The 21,930-nt window shown below is 44.3% G+C and overlaps 1 protein-coding gene across 1 annotated transcript in view; it reads right to left on the bottom strand.

The window, feature by feature from the left end:
- The window catches only part of NKIRAS2 (NFKB inhibitor interacting Ras like 2), a 43,584-nt gene that overhangs the window by 19,486 nt on the left and 2,168 nt on the right, over window positions 1-21,930 (bottom strand). Inside the window, exon 2 of the mRNA XM_077459538.1 lies at window positions 9,552-9,655. Coding sequence (XP_077315664.1) covers window positions 9,552-9,645 — 94 coding nt within the window. The 5' untranslated portion in view covers window positions 9,646-9,655. The remainder of the gene's footprint in view (window positions 1-9,551; window positions 9,656-21,930) is intronic.

Below are 21,930 nucleotides of genomic sequence, written 5' to 3'. Positions count from 1 at the left end.
AATTTGCCCATGATTACTATGTTTAAGATGTTTAACTTTGATATTAATTTTCAGGCTTGCGGATTGCCTAGCTTTCAAAGTCTAATGTGAGACAGACAATCAGCTGCTTCCGGTCAATGGTTTGCCCGCTGAGCTGAATTTGACAGCTCTATGGCACTACCTGAAATCATTGTCAGTCTCTGTGTGAGAAATCCAGCCTAGCTTTCAGTAAACCTGCCCCTGTCCTGCCCAGCAACACCCAGCACCACCCCTATCCCTCCCAGTCTTCGGCAGACTGTGCAGCAGCTCCTCTCTTCCAAGCATCATTTTGGTTCAGAGCTGACATTGAGAAAGCAGTCGCTGTAATGCTTACTGCAGTTTATACGCCCCACATGAAACACACACACAGCAAGGAGGAATCCAGTGCATTATACTGTAGCCGTTGTGTTAAACACTACAATGTTGGAACATGTGGAGTTTTCTGCTGGTCATGCGTTACACTCACACTACAAGGCAGAAGCATGACGTTTTCTGCTTGTTATTCCTTACACTCACACTACAAGGTGGAATCATGTGGAGTTAATGTATAGTGATCATTGTACACTGTGAGCTGAGACCCCAGAGCACTTACAGCTACACTAACAGTTTCCCCTGCATCCAGATTCCTTTCTTCTGTGGTATTCTTGATTCAAAGCCTTGCACAGCTTTACTGTATATGTGCACTGGACCTCCCAGCCCTCCTGTATCCTGTATGAATGATTTTTTTAATCTTCATTTTCTCATGAAAAAAAAATTCAAGATTTTTTACTTTTTGCTATAATAAATGACCCTAAAAAATGTATTAAAAAAAAAAAAAACTAAATGTGTTACTCAGGTTTAGGCCGATGTGTATTCTACATATTTTTAGTAAAAAAAAAAGAAATCGCAATAAGTGTATATTGATTGGTTTGCGCAAATGTTATAGCGTCTACAAAATAAGGGATAGTTTTAGGGCATTTTAAAAAAAAATGTTTTGTAGTAATAGCGGCAATCTGCGATTTTTATCATGACTGCAACATTATGGAGGAAACATCGGACACTTTTGACACTATTTTAGGACCACTGTAATTTATACAGTGATCAGTGCTATAAAAATATTATTTTTATAACAGCTTAGCTGTAAAATTTACTTTGAAGTACATAGTAGTTACTAGGGGGGTTATAGGCCACCTTCAGGTGATGGACACTGGCACACCCCAAGACAGGAAGTCCACTCTCTATATAACCCCTCCCACTACTGGGAGTACCTCAGTTTTTGTAGCAAAGCAATACATGTGTACATCATGGGACACAGGGCCATAGAAGTTACTATGTGGGATATCCCATAGCAATGTCAACTGAAGGGGAGGAGACACAACAAAAGTATGGCACCATGATATCAGAGGACTTATACTGCTGACTGCAGCAAACTGTGCCCAAAGACAATATCCTCATGACCTTTTACATCTACTTGATAGAATCTGGTAAATGTATGGACTGAAGACCAAGTTGCGGCCTTGCAGATTTGAGCCCTGGTGGAGTGTGCTATTATGAAAAGGTGGAACTTTCCTCTTTAAACCCTAACCTTGAACAATCACTTGTTGAATCAATTTAGAAATAGTAGATTTTGATGCTGCTTGTCCTCTTTTAGGACCTTCAGGCAACACAAACAAAACATCAGTTTTTCGAATCTGAGCAGTCGCCTTTAAGTAGACCTTGACTGCTCTCATCGCATCAAGAGAATGTAGTGATTTATCTTCCATAGAACAGGGTTCTGGAAAAAAATGAAGGTAGAACAACATCCTGGTTTATATAAAAACCTGACACTACCTTCAGTCGAAAGTTAGGATGAGGACGCAATACTACCTTACCCTTGTGAATAATAATATGGCCCTTTACAAGAAAGAGCAGCCAACTCTGATGCCCTTCTTTTAGAGGATATGGTTACCAGAAAAACGAGTTTCCTTGTCAAAAGGGCCAAGAGAATATGTAATATCAGCACAAAAAGGCTGTTTTTGTAACGTCGACAGAAATAAATTCAAGTCCCAAGGGCTCAGGGGTGACCTAACAGGGGGATTAAGCCTTGTTAGCCCCTGAAAAAAACTACACACCAAAGAATGCAAAGCAAGTGGTTGTTGAAACAATAACGATAAGGCTGAGACCTGGCCTTTAAAAGTACTCAAGACCAGCTTAATTTCTAACCCCATCTGCACAAAAGTCAAGGATTCTACTTATGACATACCTCCTGGGGTGCCATATGTTGTTACCACTTCCCAGGTAACTGTAAAGCCCCGTACACACGAGAGGACTTATGTCCGACAGACTTCCGAAGGAGTTCTGTCGGAGTTCTGCCGGACTTTTCGGCTGAGCGGACTTGGCCACACACAATCACACTAAACTCCGACGGATTCGAACGTGATGACGTACGACTGGATTCGAATAAGGAAGTTCATAGCCAGTAGCCAATAGCTGCCCTAGCGTTGGTTTTAGTCCGTCGGAATAGCATACACACGAGCAAATTTTTCGAAGGGACCGGGTCCGGCGGAGTTCCTTCGGAAAAATTTGAAACATGTTCCATATTCTAAAGTCCTTCGGACTTTGGCGAGTCAAAAGTCCGTTGCAGCCCACACACGATCGAATAGTCTGACGGAATCAGTCCGTCGGACTTTGGATGTTGAAAAGTCCGCTCGTGTGTACGGGGCTTAAGAAGTATTTTCCCCTTTGCAGATTTTTGGTTATTAAGCATAAACTGAGGCTCCGGCGCACCTTTGGAGTCAGACACATTGGGAAATCTAGAGCTTGAACCTTCTTGTTCCAAGCCGATAGGATACTGTTTTGCAGCAGTCTCTAATGAAACTGAGCATAAGGAACGGCCTCGAATGAAGCTACCATCTTTCCCAATAACCTCATGCAAAGCTGAATAGAAGGATTCATCTTGCCTCAATCACCTGAATCAGTTCCTTTATGGCGCTGATCTTTGCCTGGGGCAAGAATACCCTTTTCTGGGTGTATCTATGATTAGACCCAAGTATCTTAGCCTTTTTCATGGTTTTAAGGAACATTTCTCTAGGTTGAGAATCCAACCTAGGTATTCCAGGTAGTTGTGGTGACCATACTTTGGTCTAAGCGGGCTACCGACTGGTCTATCAAGAGCAGATCGTCTAGGTAAACTATAATCATTAAACCTTGGGCACTTAATCTGACTAGAGGAGGGATCAGGAGCTTTGTAAACACTCAAGGTGCAGTAGCTAGATCGAAAAGCAGGACTACAAACTGAAAATGAAGATTTTCTACCTTGAAAAGTATATCTTACTGGTGAGCGGGGAAATAGGCACATGGAGGTATGCATCCTTGATGTCGATTGACGCCAGAATTTCTCCTCCTTGTAGGGTGGAGACAACTGATTGGATTGACTCCATGCGAAAAAAGAGCGGATATTCAGGAACAGGTTTCGATTTTTGATTTTCAGAATGGGTTTGACATCTCCATTCGGTTTTGGCACCGTGAAAAAAGGTTTGAACAAAACCCCAACCCCTGCTCTTTCACGGGGACCACCATGATCACTTTTTGCCAAAAGATGGTCCAATGCTTGAAAGAAAGACTTCTTTTTCTCTGAATCCTTAGGAATGTTTTATCTGAGAAAAGGAGGAGCTGGAACTCTTGGAACTCCACTTTGTACCCTGGAGCTACTGAGGAAGTCCTCCATATGTCTCGACACTCTTCCTGCCAGATCCTTATAACTGCAGAAGCATTCCCCCTACTCGAGCGAGTGGGGGCGCCTCCTCATAAGGGGGCTTTAGTATTTTGTAGGTTTCCTGCCCCAAGACTTCTTTTGTACCTGGGGTTGACTCTGAGGATTACCTCTTGAACTTGACGGTGGAGGCTGATGCCCCTGTAGCTTGTTAAAATGAAATATGTTTACTCCTTTTCTTAAATGACAAAGGGGTACCTTTTTCACTAGAAATTCTTTGGCTGTATTACCCAAATCATTCCCAAACAGTCGTTTCATGGCAAAAAGCAAGACTAGCCAGGAGCTTCTTGCATGGCGCTTAGCAAAAGGCACGAGGCCTGAGGGATAGAACCTCTCATAGCGACTATTGCAAACATAAAGCTGCTAGTAGCTTTTCAGATCCTGGGCCTATTGAACAGGATAACCTTGAGCACCTGTTTAAACTGGTCTCTCAAGGATTGACCAATTACTTTCAGCGCAGGCTGAAACACTCAACTTGCCAGAGAAAAACGTGTTTTTTTAATAGGAATTCCAACTTTTTATCCGTTGGATCCCTAAGCATTTGAGCATTGTCTGCCGGACAAGTCAAACTTTTATTGACAGAGGACATAGCAGTGTCAATTGCTGGTATCCCCATCTAAATTTTTTCCTCCATAGGATAAAATGTGAAAAAACTTTTTAGGAGGGAAAAAATGCTTATCTGGGTGAACCCACTCAGACACAAAAACCTCTTTAGTAAAAAATATACAGAGGCTGCAGTGTTGAAAACAATTGCAAAAATTTCCTAGCCCCGATGCTCACTCTGACCAGCCACCCCCTGTCAGGGAAGGATGCCATTGTAGAGATGAGTAGGCTTTCCAGAGCTTAAGGAAGACCCTTTTAGCCCTCTTCTGACTATAGCCCGATGCACAAATGTAGAGGCACTACCAGAAGAAATCGTATCCACTGCTTGAGCAAAAGTCCAGCCACTGCTATTAAATCTCAGCCTGACGCTTTTAATAAACGTGCCAAGGAAATGCCTGTGTCACCAACCTCTTACATGCCCTTTTTGCTCTTTTCCCTCCGATATCTGCATCCAGCAAAAATTGAGCTTCTAAACAAACTCCCACGCTGGACGTTGCAGGACGCCAATGCCGCGCTAAGCTCTGCCCCCTTCGGTCACATCGCGCCCCCCTCTTTTTTCGAAAGAGGGTTTTTCTGAGCAAACGCGGGCCTCCGATCCGATGGGATTGGCTTTTGTGTGGGGAGGGAAATAGCGAGGAGGAGACCTGAGACTGGCCGGCGTGCAGGGGCAGTGAAACAAATGGAGCGCCATCGCCAATCATTTTTTTGGCTTCCCCTTTCTAAGAAGAGTGGAAGCTTGGTGCAGGTGGGGGGTGATTCAGTAAAGAAAAAAAAAACTCCAATCTTACCAGAGGTCTGAGCTGCTCGCCGGAGGAAAGTCTGCTGTTTCTGCTGCACAGCGTGATGTCTGAGGAAAGTATGGCAAGGTACGTGCTCTATACAGCCCCCAGTGGTGACTCTTAGGCATGACAACATTTACTTTTTTAAAGGAGACATTTCATAAGAAAGATGTTTTCTTTTTTTTCATTTCTTAGAAGTCTCCACTGGCCTTTCCAACCGCAGGGTTCGCTGTGGCAAAGCTGACAGACCCAATCTTCACCCCTCACGGTGGGCTTCGTTACCAAACCTTCAGGAAGCAGGGACTCTCGGGGAACCCACACACCTGGACCTGTAAAGCACCCCACCAGTAAAACTTTAAGGCTGAAAAAACCAAAGCTCTGGATCCCGGGGTCCAGATCTCTAAAAAGAGAAGCGTTACAGGCAAAACCTTGTTTCTTCAGACACGAGGCCTGGGTATCATTCAATTAGACCTAGAAAAGACACTTTGAATGGATCCGGTTGCATAGCTTGCCCCAGCAAAGTAATCTTCCAGTGGAGCTCAGCACAGCACATCTTTACTCGTGACCAACACCTAAGACACTGGCAAAAAAACTGAGTTACTCCCAGTAGTGGGAGGGGTTATACAGGGAGTGAACTTCCTGTCTTAGGATGTGCCAGTGTCCATCACCTACATAGTAACTACTATGGCTCTGTGTCCCATGATGTACGATATAAAATGCACTGATTACTGTGTAAATGACACTGGCAGAGAAGGGGTTAAGTGTGTACAAGGGAGTGATTCTTTCTGTGGGAGGAAGGGCTACCACACACGACAGTGATCACTGCTCCCCGTAACAGGGAGCAGTGATCTCTGTCATGTCAAAAGGCAGAAAGGGGAAATGCCTTGTTTGCATAGGTATCACCCTGGTCTGCAGCTCCGTGACACGATCGGCGGATATCGAGTCCGCGAGTCCCACAGGCACATTCATGCTGTACGCTGCGCACCCACTAGCCCTGCCAATTAAAGGGTAGATGCATAGTTTATATATCTGAAAAATAATAGAGAAAGAGTGGGTGTATGTTAATAAATTAGAGAATGTGGGAAAAAAGTGGTGGGCAAGAGAGGTCAAGACAAAAGAGACCTCACACTTACCCAAACCGTTGGACTGGGTCACCGACCGCTGGTGTCAGGATGTCGGTAATAAGCATACCCAGCTCGTGGGCTGAGGGGTCGCAACAAGGAACAAATCGGGGTGAACAGCACGGACTGCATGAGGCATTTGGTGAACGGTCTCAGATGTACCCATAGATATATCTAAAAAATATATATATGTATAATGTGTATCTATAGAGATGCACCAATCTTACAAACAAAAAGGGTCTTCTTACCTCCTGCTGTCCCCGGCTGCTCTTTCTGAAGCGGGCGTGGCCACCTGCACTTCGGCGCCATGTTTCCAACGCCCACAATGTGACGTACTTTGGACGTCACATTGTCGTGGGCTGTGTGGAACATCCCGGATGTGACGGCTGGCGCAATTCGTGCCATTCCGTCACTATCCGTACATGACACTGGGGGCGGAGCATCCGGACCCACCATGGATATATCTGGGTGCCCGGTACGGCTGCAGTTCGCATTTGTGCTTGGATGGTCTTAAGTAGCTGTCATTGGATTGGGAGTGCAACATTCAGGCTGGGGCTAACGCAACATATGTAGGTAATATATCATTACTTCGTTACTCCAAAGACATGCTGGTAGGTTAATTGGATCCTGTCTATATAAGTAACATAAATAAATAAATTACTTCTTTCACACTCGGGGTGTAGTTGGTATTATTCCACTATACACAATAGAGATGATCAATTTTGTTGTCATTATTTACCCATATATATATTCCTTTGGAATATTTTTATCTGGTTACTGTATTTATCCCAGCCTCCCTGCTCATACCATGTGTCGTTATGTTTCATTCCACATAACTACATATTACTTTACATCAGTCAATTACATCTATATATGTATATTTAGAGATGGATCACTATAGTTTTACTAATTTATATACCATTATATCATTTCCAATCACTATAATCCATGTTTTGGGCTTTTTGTTTCCATTTTGTTTGTAAGATTGGTGCATCTCTATAGATACACATATATATACACACACATACATACATACATACATACATACATATATATATTTTTTTCAGCTATATCTATGGGTACATCTGAGACCGTTTACCAAATGCCTCATGCAGTCCGTGCTGTTCACCCTGATTTGTTCCTTATTGCGGCTCTGGTACACTGCGTCCCCTCAGCCCCCGAGCTGGGTATGCTTATTGCCAACATCCTGACACCAGCGGTCGGTGACCCAGCCCAGCAGTTTGGGTAAGTAGGAGGTCTCTTTTGTCTTGACCTCTCTTGCACACCACTTTTTGCCCCCGTTCTCTCATTTATTAACATACACCCACTCTTTCTCTATTAATTTTCAGATATATAAACTATGCATCTGCCCCTGAAGAGCGAACACACGTAGGGCACCATCAATGCTTTTTATATGCTCATATTGCTGGGTATTTTTGTTGGGTGTATCATGGTTTATGCATTGTTTTTACTCATGTATGTCCAATTTTTCCACTCTGTATGATGTAGACATATCCACTGGTTTAGCAATTTACAACGAACATTGTTATTGTTTAATGGATGAATATCAACTGTAATGAATTGACATTTGTTTTTACCTATGCTGTTGACTTGGCCACTATGCCGGGTAACGCACAATTATTGCTGTTCCCACTTGGTTATACAGCATCCTGTTATTAATAAATAGATTTTATTACAATTTTCTGTGAACGTGTGCCAAATCTCTCCCACTTAGTTTAAAGTCATGGGGCTAGTCTGTGTTTTCTTCTGTGTATTTTAGGGATGGAGTTGTGTGGGAGGTCATCCCAGACCTTAAATTTTTCTTGGCAAGTGGTTAAAGAGCAGCTGTCATCTCTGTCCTGCAGGTGCTCCTCCTCTGACCCGCTGTTGACTCACAGACAGTACCATTCACTTTAATGGGACGGCTGGTGATGTGGCAGTGACACAACAACGTGAGGGACGTGGCAGCAGGTGAGTGGATGCCGAATAACAGGCGCTCTTTAAATGTAAGGACTCATTCTTGCTGGTAGTTAGACTCTTTAATATTTAATATTAAACAAAATTAAGGTTTCCTATTTAGAATAATAATAGGTCAGGTTAGTAAAATGGCAATATCAGAACCGATTCAGTCTTACAGGTTGTAGTGTGCAAAACAATGGGATAAAGAAATATTCCTGAACTTTGTTTTATCTCATGGCTACTGTGAAATTCTGTGAATGCATCAATGCAGTGCATGTTATCTCATCTTGCAGAGATTGGATTTATTGGATGAGTTTACCAAAAATGTAAATATTGCACAATATACAGCCTCATGCTACATAACTAAGCTCCATTTCATGCTGAATAAACTAAGTTATTAATGTATCTTAAAGCGGGGTTCCACCCTAAAGTGGAACTTCCGCTCATCGGAACCCTTCCCCCCCCCGGTGTCACAGTTGGCACCTTTTGGGGGGGAGGGGGGGTGCAGATACCTGTCTAAGACAGGTATTAAATTCATTATTTATTTTAACTAATAATACATAAAATAAGAGCAGTGTTGTTGTCACTCTAAATTTCATATTTACCCCCCTTTAAGAAAAAAAATATTACAGTAAAAAAAAAAAAGATATATATATATATATATATATATATATATATATATTCAAAACCACTACACGTTCCATGGTTGCAGACCCATACACATGCACGGGTTTACACAAGTAGGGGAGTAAACCCGCATGCAGTTGCAAATAGCCATTCATTACTATGGTTGGCTCTAAGCAGCAGCTGTGAACGCCCGTAATTTACGTTGAAAGGCCAACAGAACCTGTGTGCATGAGCCCCTAAAGGGTAAGCTCACCTTTTCATGGAACTAACTCCAGTTATCCTGACTACCCCTCTGGCCCCCGCTGCACATAGCAGCTGTGATGCCCAGTGCCACTGGTGTAGTGGTCCATACATTGTAATACAGAGCCCTTAAGTGTTGATCTATCATAATGCTTGCCAACTATGCTGAATAATGAAAAGCAAATCTGTAAAGAAGCGCTTCTCATTGGTCAGCATGGTCAAACTGACCAATGATCTCTTGCCATTGCAAGCATTATGATGGATATTCACTTCGAGACTGCGTACTACATTGTATGGTATATGGACTGCTACAAAGGCAGCATAAGGTATCATGGCCGCTAAGTGCAGTGGGATCCAGAGGGGTGGCAGGGATATTTGAAGTTACTTCACCTTTTCATTTTTTTCTGAAAAGGTGAACTTACAACTTACCCTTTAAGTATATATTAAATATATTTGACACTTCATTCAACTTACCTACCACATGGTTTCCATACAATAGCTGCTCCAAAATGGACGTTTTACCTACTGATTGCTGACCGCATAACACCACTTTACAGCTCTTCCCCATCGCTGGAGTTCTACATAGACACAAGCAAAGAAAAGAGGAATGGTTTATACTTCAGCCCAAGAAATAGACTTTCAAAAGTAGTAAAAATCCCTGCACTACATTTACATCAGCGTACTGAGCCCAACCAAGGCTATACATTCCCTATCACATTCTCTACAGCAGGTTATATCTACATATTCGAGAGATTTACTAATTATGTGAGATTTTGTGAGTGGACCCCAGGCAACACATAACAGGATTTTTAAAACAGCTTACCTGTAAAAATCCTTTTCTTGGAGTACATCATAGGACACAGGGCCTTAAGTATTTACTTAGTGGGTTATAGCTACCTTCAGGTGTTGACACTGGCACACCCAATACAGGAAGTTGACTCCCCTATATAATCCCTCCTCCTTCCAGGAGTACCTCAGTTTTTGTAGCCAAGCAATATATTTAAACCCCATAAAAGAAGAGGGGCGGAACCTCTGTGTTCTATGATGTTCTCCAAGGAAAGGATTTTACAGGTAAGCTGTTTTAAAAATCCTATTTTCTTTATCGTACATCATAGGACAAGGAGCCTTAAAGTGGAGTTCCATGCTTATTAAAAGTCAGCAGCTACAAAAAGTGTAGTTGCTGACTTTTAATAAACAGACACCTGTTCCACAGTCCAGTGATGTAGCCGAACGGGGTGTCGCTCCTCTCCGCCGGTGCCTCCATTGACACTCTGGGCACCCAGCCATGACAGCTTTCAACTTCCTGGCCGGGCATGCACGGCACATGCGCGAGTCGCGCTGCGCTAAGTGGATAGGTGATCTGGGACCCGTCGCATGTCCCAGGAGATTGCCTAGACGGAGGGGTCGCCCAAGGCAAAAGGAGGAGTCGCCTTGGTGGCAGGAGGAAGTACGACAGGAAGTCCCCCTCCTAACGAAGCCCCCACTCCCCCCCCAAAAAAAAATTACATGCAAAATGTGGCATGTAAGGGGGGAGAGGAGTGCTTAAAGTATAAATTACATTTTTGGGTGGAACTCAGCTTTAAGTATTTACTTAGTGGGAAGTCCCATAGCAATGCTATTTGAGGGGAGGGAGACACAACCCGTAGGGCACCCCCAGACCTTGAGGACTACACTGCAACCAAATGCGATATGCTCATTCCTTCTTACATCCACTTGGTAAAATTTTGTGAATGTATGGCCCGAAGACCAAGTTGCGGGCTTGCAGGTCTGAGCAAAGGAGGCCTGGCGACGCACTGCCCAAGGAGCACTAACTGCTCTGGTAGAGTGCGCCTTAACTTAAATAGGGGGAATCTTACCCCTAAATCATAATTTTGAATTGCCTGTCCTTTTTTAGGACCTTCAAGCAGAATAAATAAGACATCAGTCTTACGAATCTGAGCAGTTTTCTTTAAATAGATTTTCACTGCTCTCTCTGCATCAAGATAATGTAGTGATTTTTCTTCCCTGGAACATGGTTTTGGGAGAAACGATGGCAGGACAATATCTTCATTCAGATGAAAGCCTGAAACCACTTTTGGCAAAAAGCCTAGAAGAGGACGCAAAACCACTCTGTCCTCATGAATAATCAAATATGGCTCTTTACAAGAAAGAGCAGCCAATTTTGTAACGCTCCTTGCTGAGGATATAGCAACCAAAAATAACAGCTTCCTAGTCAGAAGGACTATGGGAACATGCTGTAATGGTTCAAATGGCGGTTTTTGTAACACTGACAAAACTAAATTGGCGGATTAATCCGCATCATCCCTTGCATAAAACCCCGGACTAAAGAATGCGTAGCAAGCGGTCTTTGAAATAAAACCCTTAAAGGCTGAGACTTGGCCCTTGTTGGTACTTAGGACCAACTTCATCTCTATGCCCAATTTTAGAAAGGCAAGGATTCTGCCTATAATATTTCTCCGAGGGTGCCAACCCTTGGATTCATACCAGGAAACGTAAGTTTTCCAAACTCTATAATATACAGCTCTTGAAACTGGTTTCCTTGCATTGATTAAAGTTGAGATAAGAGACCTGGAAAGCCCAGGCTTCTTCAGAATGTGGGTTTCAATAGCCAAGCCTTTAAATTTAACGTTTGTAAACTAGGATGGAATATTGGCCCCTGCGATAGCAGGTCTGGCCCTTAATGGGTCAGGGCAAGGACCCTCCACTGCCATCTTTACGATCTCTGTGTACCATGACCTTCTGGGCCATGCTGGTGCTACCAGAATTGCCGGCTTTCTTTCCAGCTTGATCCTGCAAAGAAGTCGAGACAGAAACTGAATCGGGGGAAAAGCATAGATCAGTGAAAACCGATCCCACTGAGTTACCAGCATATCTGTTCCGTATGCAAGTGGATCCCTTGTTCTGGACACAAAGTTGACTAACTTCATATTGAATCTGGACTCTAGAAGATCTATGTCCGGAGTCCCTTATCTTTGGCAAACAGCCCGAAACACTTCGGGGTGAAGAGACCAATATCCTGGGAATAACTGCTGGTGACTTAGATATAGTCAGGATATGGTTCACCTCTCTCTGAGCGGAGGGACTCTTGGTGCCCCCTTGGTGATTGATATAGGCCACAGCCATGGCATTGTTGGATTGAATCCGGACTGGACAATTCTTTAAACTGGAGGTCCAGGTTTTCAGAGCCAGATACACTGCCCAAATCTCTAGGAAGTTGATGGGCAGGGCTCTTTCGAGTTTTGACCACGGTCCCTGGACATTCGTCTCCTCTAGTACCGCTCCCCAGCCTGAGAGGCTGGTATCTGTCGTTACTACTTTCCCCTTCAGCAAATTCTGGCTTCGTAACCACCAACTGAGGCTTTGAGACACTCTTGGGGACAGCTGCATTGGCAAGTCCAAAGCTTGGGATTGTCTTGTTTCAAGCAGAGAGGATTCTGTTTTGCAGCAGTCTTGAATGGCATTAGGCATAGGGGACTGCTTCGAATGAAGCTACCATCTTTCATAACAACCTCATGCAAAGGCGAATTGAAGGATTTGCTTTTGACCTGACCATCCGTACCAGCTCTTGTATGGAGCTGATCTTTGCTGGAGGCAAGAACACCCTTTTCTGGGCTGTATCTATGAGAAGGCCTACGTAATCCAGCCTTCTTACTGGTTTTAAGGATCCAACCGAGACTTTTCAGGTAACTGGTTGTAATGCATACGCTTTGCCTTAAAGAGGGATTCCACCTGCAAAAAAAATATTAAAAGCCAGCATCTATAAATACTACAGCTGCTGACTTTTAATAAATGGACACTCACCTGTCCCGGGTTCCAGCGATGCCGGCAGCCGAGGCCGATCGATCGCTCGGCTCTCGGCTGCTGTCGCCACCATTCTAGGTGAGGGAATCAGGAAGTGAAGCGAATCTGCTTCACTTCCCGGTTCCCTACTGCGCATGCGCGAGCCGCGCCGCACAATAGGCAATCTCCGCACTGTCACTGGGACCCGTGTGTGTCCCAGCAGACAGCGCGGCAGGGCAGGAAATGGCGTAGACTCCCACGGGAGTCTATGCCCGGAAGTGGGTGAAAATACCTCTTTGACAGGTATCTCCACCCCCCTCCCCCCTGAAAGGTGTCAATTGTGACACCGGAGGGGGGGGGGGATCCGATCAGCGGAGGTTCCACTTTAGGGTGGAATCCCACTTTAAGTGAGTCACTGACTGGGCTATTAACGATAGATCGTCTAGGTACGCCAACACTGTTATGCCCTGTGCCCTCAACCTGGCTAGAGGTGGGGCCAGTATTTTTGTGAATACCTGTGGGGCTGTGGCAAGCCCGAAGGGTAAGGCCGCAAACTGAAAGTGCCATTGTTACACTTCGAATTACAGAAACCTTTGGTGAGCGGGAAATATAGGGACATGCAGATATGTGTCTCTGATGTCGATGGACGCCAGAAGTTCTCCGCCTTGTAGGATGGAGACCACTGACCTGGTCAACTCCATTCGAAACGAGTCAATTTTTAGGAACCAATTTAGTTTTTTTTAGATCCAGAATTGGCCTGGTACCGTAAAAACAGGTTTGAATAGCAACCTAAACCTTGTTCTTCTGTGGTGATCTGTATGATTACCCCTTGAGTCAATAATCGGTCTAATGCTTGAAACAGGGATTGTCTTTTCCCTGCATCCTTGGGAACGTTTGATCTCAGAAAGTGAGATGGTGGAAACTCCCGAAACTCAAGTTTGTATCCTAGAGTCACTGTGGAGAGAGCCCATCTGTCTTGAGTTTCCCTCTGCCAAACTTCTGCGAAATGCAAAAGTCTCCCCCCCCCCACCTTGGTGAGGGGAGATGCCTCTTCATGAAGAGGTCTTAGTATTCTGCTTTGTTGTCTTGCGGCTCCAGGTCTTTCTTTGAGCCTGGGCCTGACGCTACGATTTTGCTCTGGAATCCGACGGTGGAAGCCATCGCCACTGCCTAGAGGTGGATGCGTTTGGCGCAGGAGAGAAAGTCTGTTTAAATGAAGGACACTTATACCTTTTTCTTGACTGGCAAGAGAGTACTTTTTCCACGGGAAATTGTCTGGATGTATTTATACAAATCATCACCAAATAGTCGCTCACCATGAAATGGGAAACTAGACAGTAGGTTTTTGCAGGGTGCTTCGGCAGACCAACCCTTTAGCTAAAGGGTCTTACGCATGTGTACTAGCACAAGTTCAAGGCGATACGCCTGGTGAATAGAATCCTTTATAGCATCTATGGCAAAACATAATGCTTTTGGTAAATTGGCCAACTCACTGGCCTGTTGTGCAGGGAGCTCGTTAAGGGCCTCTGTGAACTGGTCTTTTAAGGACTGACAGACAGATGCCTATAGCTGCAATTGCAGGCTGACCAACAGTACCTGCTAAAGAAAAAGAGGATTTTAACAGGAATTCCAACTTTTTATCTATTGTAACCTTTAGCATTTGTGAATTGTCCACTGGACAAGTTAAACTTTTATTCACACTGGAAATCGTGGCATCTACTGCTGGAACTTTCCATTTTTTGGTGAATTTTTCCTCCATAGGATAGAGAACTGAGAATCTTTTTGGAGGGAGAAAATGCGTATCTGGATGATCCCATTCGGTATGAATAAGCTTCTCTAGTATCTAGTGTGTGGACTGGAAAAGCATGCACTCGTTCAAGGAACCCAAAGAAGAAACCAGACTTTCAGCTGACTCTGTTAGGGGTAACATGGTGCGAATCATTTCCGTAAGGATTTGTACCTCAGATTGTGAAGCTGAAACTTCAACTGTTGTTTCCTCCGCAGAGGAGCAATCGATTTGTTTTTCTTGATCATTTGAGGGTAATACCTCATCCTGTCACCATTGTTCCCCTGGTAAGGGGTTTGGAGTGGGAGAGAGGGATCTAGCATGCTTCTTATCCCCTTTAATGGAGGATGCGATTAAAGCCACTAATCTTCCTTGTAAGCCCTGCAGGGCAGAGGAAAATGCATTTTCAGTCACGTATACAGGGGATGAAGTGTGAGAAGCAGCTGCACCACCAATTCCTTCCAGTGACTCACCCTGGCTTGCCATGTCAGGAATCTCTGAAGAGGATGACAATGTGGAGGCATGTCTGGAGTTCCCAGTGCCTGGGGGTGGTTTGGTGCCTTAGTAGTAAGCCTTGAAGCCATAGTGCAAATCGCAAAAAGCAAAAGGTACTCTAAGAATTGTTCAATTTATTTGAACAATAGTAGGAAAAACAGTGGTAGCATAGAATGATCTAATGTTAAACAATACGTTTTTTCCTATACTGCAAATGCCTGTGTAAACTCCTCACGTGCACCAGTGCTTCTGTGTCCTGTGGCAGCCTTGCTCCAGCTGCTCTGATAGACACTGTCTTTTTCCCCCAGAGTATCAACTTTAATGAGGAAGTAAACCCTGATGGGTTTTACTTCCTTTTGTTTCCCTGCAAAGGTAAAGCATAATGGGCTACTATGCATCGCATAGTAGTCCATTATGTGTCACATACCTGACACAGAAGCCAGCGATGTCACCGCTGTCCCCTCTTCCACGGAGCGTCCATCTTCTTTCCGGCGCTGTGATTGGCTGGAGCCGCAATGTCGTCACTCCGGCGCATGCGCACGGGAGCCGCCACTAACGGCATTGCGATTGACCCGTTGTCTGTGGGCAGCCGACGGGTCGATCGGGAACACAGCCCTGCACACAGTACTTCCCCAAAGCCTCAGCTGCTCTCCGCTTTTTCTGGCTGTGTTCATGTCCGCTCTGCATAGCGGAACAGATCTGTCATGCGCCTGCTCAGCAGGGAGATCCCTGCTGAGCAGGCAGATGCCGACTAGGGAGAACACCTGTGGAAAAAGAGCCTTAGGCTCCATCCACACCTAGGCATTTTGGGATGGCAGCAGCATGGCTGCAATTCTGCCCGCAATCTCAAAAGGCACAACAATCGCAAAACAAAGGTTTACAATGGCACCTAAAACACCCTTTAATGGCAAGCACCCAATCGATGCTTGTCTCACTGCAAGGTGTTTCCCCTCAGCTTCCTGGCAGGTGCATTGAGTTGCGAACATGCCTGAGCTCATCCTTAGTAGGGAGGTGAGTAGGAGATAAACAGCGCAATTTTAAAACCCCAAAATTTAAATATGGGTTTGGTTAAAATTAGGTTTTTCATCAGGACAAGTAGATAGGGACCCTAATTTAGTCCTTTGGACATGTAGTTTTTTTTTAAATTGTCCACACCCATGTCATGCTAGGAGTAAGGCTGCACCTGAAACACGTTAGCATGTTATTACCGTATCCTACTATGTAGGCGAGAATTGTCAGAATGGTATTTACCAAACAGCTGGCTTCATTGTATCAGAGGATTACCGCACAGTACAATACCTGCGGCCTCCTGGGATTTGTAATGGGGGGATCCTGGGAGGCTGTGACTGCTGCCAATGTCATTCTTCCCCAGGTGAGAATAGAGGAAGTGTGGGGATGTGATCTTTGAGAAAGCTACAAAAATAATAAATGAAAAGCTGCAACACGCTGTGATGTGATAGGGGGAGGGGAAGAATACAATTACATACAGAAGGTGGGAGGGTGAATGCCTGCTTTAAACACTTGCCGACGGCCGCAAACTGATGTACGTCCCTAATTTGGGGACGGATATCATTATGGCAGCAGCTAGCTACTATAACCCGGTATCCCCATGTTCGGCCGGCAGTCGGCTACAAGTGGTCTCTGCGGCGGTTACGCCGCAAGACCACTTTTATTGGTGACAGGAGAGGGCCCCCCCCCGCCGCGATTCGGTGCTCTTCCTTCGCTTACCAGAGCTGTCGTAGCAGCGGAGGCGATCGTGTCTGTCTCTTTGCTAGGTATGGAGACGAGTGAGGTAAAGATGGCCCCCACCCGTCTCCATACCATAGCAGGGCGGAAGCAACGTCAAAAGTCACTTTCGCCCATACTTCTTAAAGTGGAGGGCCACCCTAAAATAAAAAATGGCATTAAAATTCTTAATTTTTTTTTTTTTAAATATATATACAGTGGTGTGAAAAAGTGTTTGCCCCCTTCCTCATTTCCTGTTCCTTTGCATGTTTGTCACACTTAAGTGTTTCGGAACATCAAACCAATTTAAACAATAGTCAAGGACAACACAAGTAAACACAAAATGCAATTTGTAAATGAAGGTGTTTATTATTAAAGGTGAAAAAAAAATCCAAACCATCATGGCCCTGTGTGAAAAAGTGATTGCCCCCTAAACCTAATAACTGGTTGGGCCACCCTTAGCAGCAACAACTGCAACCAAGCGTTTGCGATAACGTGCAATGAGGCTTTTACAGCGTCCTGGAGGAATTTTGGCCCACTCATCTTTGCAGAATTGTCCTAATTCAGTTACATTAGAGGGTTTTCGAGCATGAACAGCCTTTTTAAGGTCATACCACAACATCTCAATAGGATTCAGGTCAGGACTTTGGCTAGGCCACTCCAAAGTCTTCATTTTGTTTTTCTTCAGCCATTCGGTGGTGGACTTGCTGGTGTGTTTAGGATCATTGTCCTGCTGCAGAACCCAAGTTCGTTTCAGCTTGAGTACACGAACAGATGGTCGGACATTCTCCTTCAGGATCTCTTGGTAGACAGGAGAATTCATAGTTCCTTTTATCACGGCAAGTCTTCCAGGTCCTGAAGCAGCAAAACAGCCCCAGACCATCACACTACCACCACCATATTTTACTGTTGGTATAATGTTCTTTTTATGAAATGCAGTGTTCCTTCTACGCCAGATATACTTGGACACACACCTTCCAAAGAGTTCCACTTTTGTCTCATCGGTCCACAGAATGTTGTCCCAAAAGTCTTGGGGATCATCAAGATGTGTTGTGGAGAAATTGAGACGAGCTTTGATGTTCTTTTTGCTCAGCAGTGGTTTTCTCCTTGGAACTCTGCCATGCAGGCCATTTTTGCCCAGTCTTTTCCTGATGGTGGAGGCATGAACGCTGACCTTAACTGAGGCAAGTGAGGCCTGCAGTTCCTTGAACGTTGTTGTGGGGTCTTTTGTGACCTCTTGGATGAGTCGTCGCTGCGCTCTTGGGGTAATTTTGGGCGGCCGGCCACTCTTGGGAAGGTTCACCACTGTTCCATGTCTTCGCCATTTGTGGATAATGGCTCTCACTGTGGTTCGCTGGATTCCCAAAGCTTTGGAAATGGCTTTATAACCCTTTCCAGACTGATAGATCTCAATTACTTTCTTTCTCAATTGTTCCTGAATTTCTTTGGGTCTCGGCATGATGTGTAGCTTTTAAGGATCTTCTGGTGGACCTTACTGTGTCAAGCAGCTCCTATTTAAGTGATGCCTTGATTGTGAACAGGTGTGGCAATAATCAGGCCTGGGTGTGGCTAGAGAAATTGAACTCAGGTGTGGACAACCACAGTTAAAGTATGTTTTAACAAGGGGGGAAATCACTTTTTCACACAGGGCCATGATGGTTTGGATTTTTTTTCACCTTTAATAATAAACTACTTCATTTACAAATTGCATTTTGTGTTTACTTGTGTTGTCCTTGACTATTGTTTAAATTGGTTTGATGTTCTGAAACACTTAAGTGTGACAAACATGCAAAGGAACAGGAAATGAGGAAGGGGGCAAACACTTTTTCACACCACTGTATATATATATATATTTTTTTAACTTACCTGAAACCGCTGTTGCTAGGCAGTCTTCCTAATCTGCCTCTTCCTTTTCCGCGGCGCTTCCTCCTCTTCGACTAGCTGCCCTGTTGCCTTCTGCGACATGTGTGTGTCCCAGAAAAGAACGGGGCCATTTACAAAGAGCAGCGCGAATGTGCAGTAGGAAAGATGGAGGCGCCGGCAGCCGTTTCGATGGTGGATCGGCCTTGGGGGGGCGACATGGTGGGCTCGCTGGACAGGCAAGGGTCCTTATTAAAAGTCAGCAGCTACAGTGTTTGTAGCGGACTTTAAAAAAAAATTTAATAAATTGCGGCCAGAACGCCCTTTAACATATTTTTTTATATCATTTTTTCAAAATTACAATTTTTTTTTTTGCATTTAAGTCCAAATATGAGATCAGAGGTCTTTTTAACCCCAGATCTCATATTTAAGAGGTCCTGACATGCTTTTTTCTATTACAAGGGATGTTTACATTCCTTGTATGAGCAAAAAAAAGTGACACAATTTTTTTTTCAAAACAGTGTAAAAATAAAAGGTAAAATAAATAAGAAAAAAAAGTGTTAAACGTGCCCCGTCCCGCCGAGCTCGCGTAAAAGTAGTGTCCGCATATGAAAACAGTATTCAAACCACACATATGACGTATCACCGTGATCGGTAGAGTAAGAGTAATAATTCTAGCCCTAGAGCTCCTCTGGAACGCAAAACATGCAACCGGTAGAATTTTTTAAAGGTCACCTATGGAGATTCTTAAGGCTAACAGTTAGCCGCCATTCCACGAGCGGGCGCAATTTTGAAGCGTGACATGTTGGGTATCAATTTACTTGGCGTAACATTATCTTTCACAATATAAAAAAAAATTGGGCTAACTTTACTGTTGTCTTATTTTGTAATTCAAAAAGAGTGTATTTTTTTTTTAAAAAGGTGCGCTTGTAAGAACGCTGCGCAAATACGGAGTGGCAGAAAGTATTGCAACGACCGCCATTTTGTTCTCTAGGGTGTTAGAAAAAACAAATGTAAATGTTTTTAACTTGTAAACACAGAGTCTGAAAAAGAGGCCTAGTCCTTAAGTGGTACCCGATTCATGAAATTTGAGCTGGCCACATAAATCTGTAGTCTTTCCTTATCTGTCTCCAAAGCACTAAGACCCCATTTCACACCAGGGTGTTTTGCAGGCGCTATAGCGTTAGAAATAGCGCCTGCAATCTGCCCTAAAAAAGCTGCACCATTGTGCACTAGCAGGATGTCAGGGAAAAGTCCTGCCAGCAGCTTCTTTGGAGCGGTGAAGGAGTGGTGTGTTTACCGCTGCTCCCTATTGAAATCAAAGGGGCGGCGCTGTAACACCGCTGGCAAAACGCTGCTATTGTTTTAACCCTTTCTCGGCTGCTAGCGGGGGTAAAAGCGCCGAAATGCGCCACAAATCCGGCGCGCCCACATTATGGGCGGTGTGGTGTGAAAGGGCTCTTAGTTCTGTGTGTTTGTGCTGCTCAGTTCTTCTGTTATCAGCATAACTTCTGACAAGTTCTCTGAGAGGGGAGATAAATGTTGTGGGAGGTTGCTATAAATAGATTAGCAGAAAGCTTGGCATGTAAAAGCACAGCTCAGAAAGCATTTTTCTTCTTCTGCCAATGTGGGGGGTGCACGCACAAATCGACGTAGTTGTATGTCAGCTCCTTTAAGGAGCCGTAGCAGGCGCGTGCCCGCTGTGTGGTGCGGGAACGAGAGTCATAACAGGGATCTGTCAAGGTAAACAGACATATGCCCGTTCCGACAGGGGAGTTAGAGAGAGAGATCTGCTGTTCCTAGTGATTAGGAACAGCGATCATTCTTCTCCCCTAGACAGCCCAGTCCCCATACAAGTAGGAAGACTCCTAGGGAACACACCTAACCCCTTGATCGCCCCCCCCCCCCAGTGTTAACCCCTTCCCTGCCAGTGACATTTATACAGTAATCAGTAGCTACTTTTAGCACTGATCGCTGTATAAATGTCACTTGTCCCAAAAAAAAGTGTCTGCCACAATGTCCCAGTCCCGCTAAAAATCGCAAATCACCGCCATTGCTAGTAAAAAATAATAATAATAATAAAAATGCAATAAATATTTCCCTTATTTTGTAGACGCTCTAACTTTTGCTGAAACCAATACGCTTGTTGCAATTTTTTTACCAAAAATATGTAGAATACATATTGACTTGAACTGGTGAAGAAATGTGCTTTTTTTTGTTTGTTTCATTTGTGATAGTTATTATCGTAAAAAATAAAAAAAAAATTTCAAAATTGTCCCTTTTTTTGTTTATAGCACAAAAAATAAAAACTGCAGAGGTGATCAAATACCACCAAACGAAAGCTCTATTTGTGGGGAAAAAAGGACTCAATTTGTTTGGGTACAGCGTTGCACGACTGCGCAATTGTCAGTTAAAGTGACACAGTGCCGTATCGGTAAAAAATGGCCTGGTTGTAAAGGGGGGAAAATTTTCCGGTCTGCAAGTGGTTAAAGTCCATTTCCAGACTGAAGTTTTACTTTCATTTTATTAAATGTGGACAAAATTACATTCAAAGCTCCGCAACAGATCTGTGTTTTTCCCAACGCACCAGAACCCACCTCAGGGCAGCCTCATGGGCATGCGCAGGTAGGGGCAAGTTTCCCCCCCCCCCCCCAGAATCAGGGATCAGATCAGGAGTTCCCCACTCTGTCTTTCTCCTAGCTCCGGCCCTGCTCACACCTGTACACAGTTTAGCAGGGCTGGTGAGAGCTGGTGCAAGGAGCGAGACAGTGAAGGTCTCAAAGGGTGACATCACCCGTTCTACATAGTGCGAGCAAGAGGCCCAGGAGACAGAAGCCAGGGAAATGAGAGCAGCAAGATGCCAGGAACAGCGGGCATAATGCCTCTCAGAGCCTGGAACCCCTGGACTCCTTAAACACTTGCTTACTGGGCACTTAAACTCCCCTCCTGCCCAGACCAAATTTTCAGCGCTGACGCACTTTGAATGACAATTGCTCGGTCATACAACACTGTACCCAAATTAAATTTTTATCATTTTTTTTTTCCACAAATAGAGCTTTCTTTTGGTGGTATTTAATCACCGCTGGGGCTTTTATTTTTTGCTAAACAAACAAAAAAAGATGGAAAAGATGGAAAATTTTGAAAAAAAATAAATCATGTTTAATAGTTTGTTATACAATTTTGCAAACAGGTAATTTTGCTGCTTCA

This window comes from Lithobates pipiens, unplaced genomic scaffold (assembly GCF_037356315.1).
Source record: "Lithobates pipiens isolate NorthernLeopardFrog02 unplaced genomic scaffold, aLitPip1_a1.2 Scaffold_28, whole genome shotgun sequence".
Lineage (NCBI taxonomy): Eukaryota > Metazoa > Chordata > Amphibia > Anura > Ranidae > Lithobates > Lithobates pipiens.
This window is presented reverse-complemented; position numbering and strand designations above follow the sequence as displayed.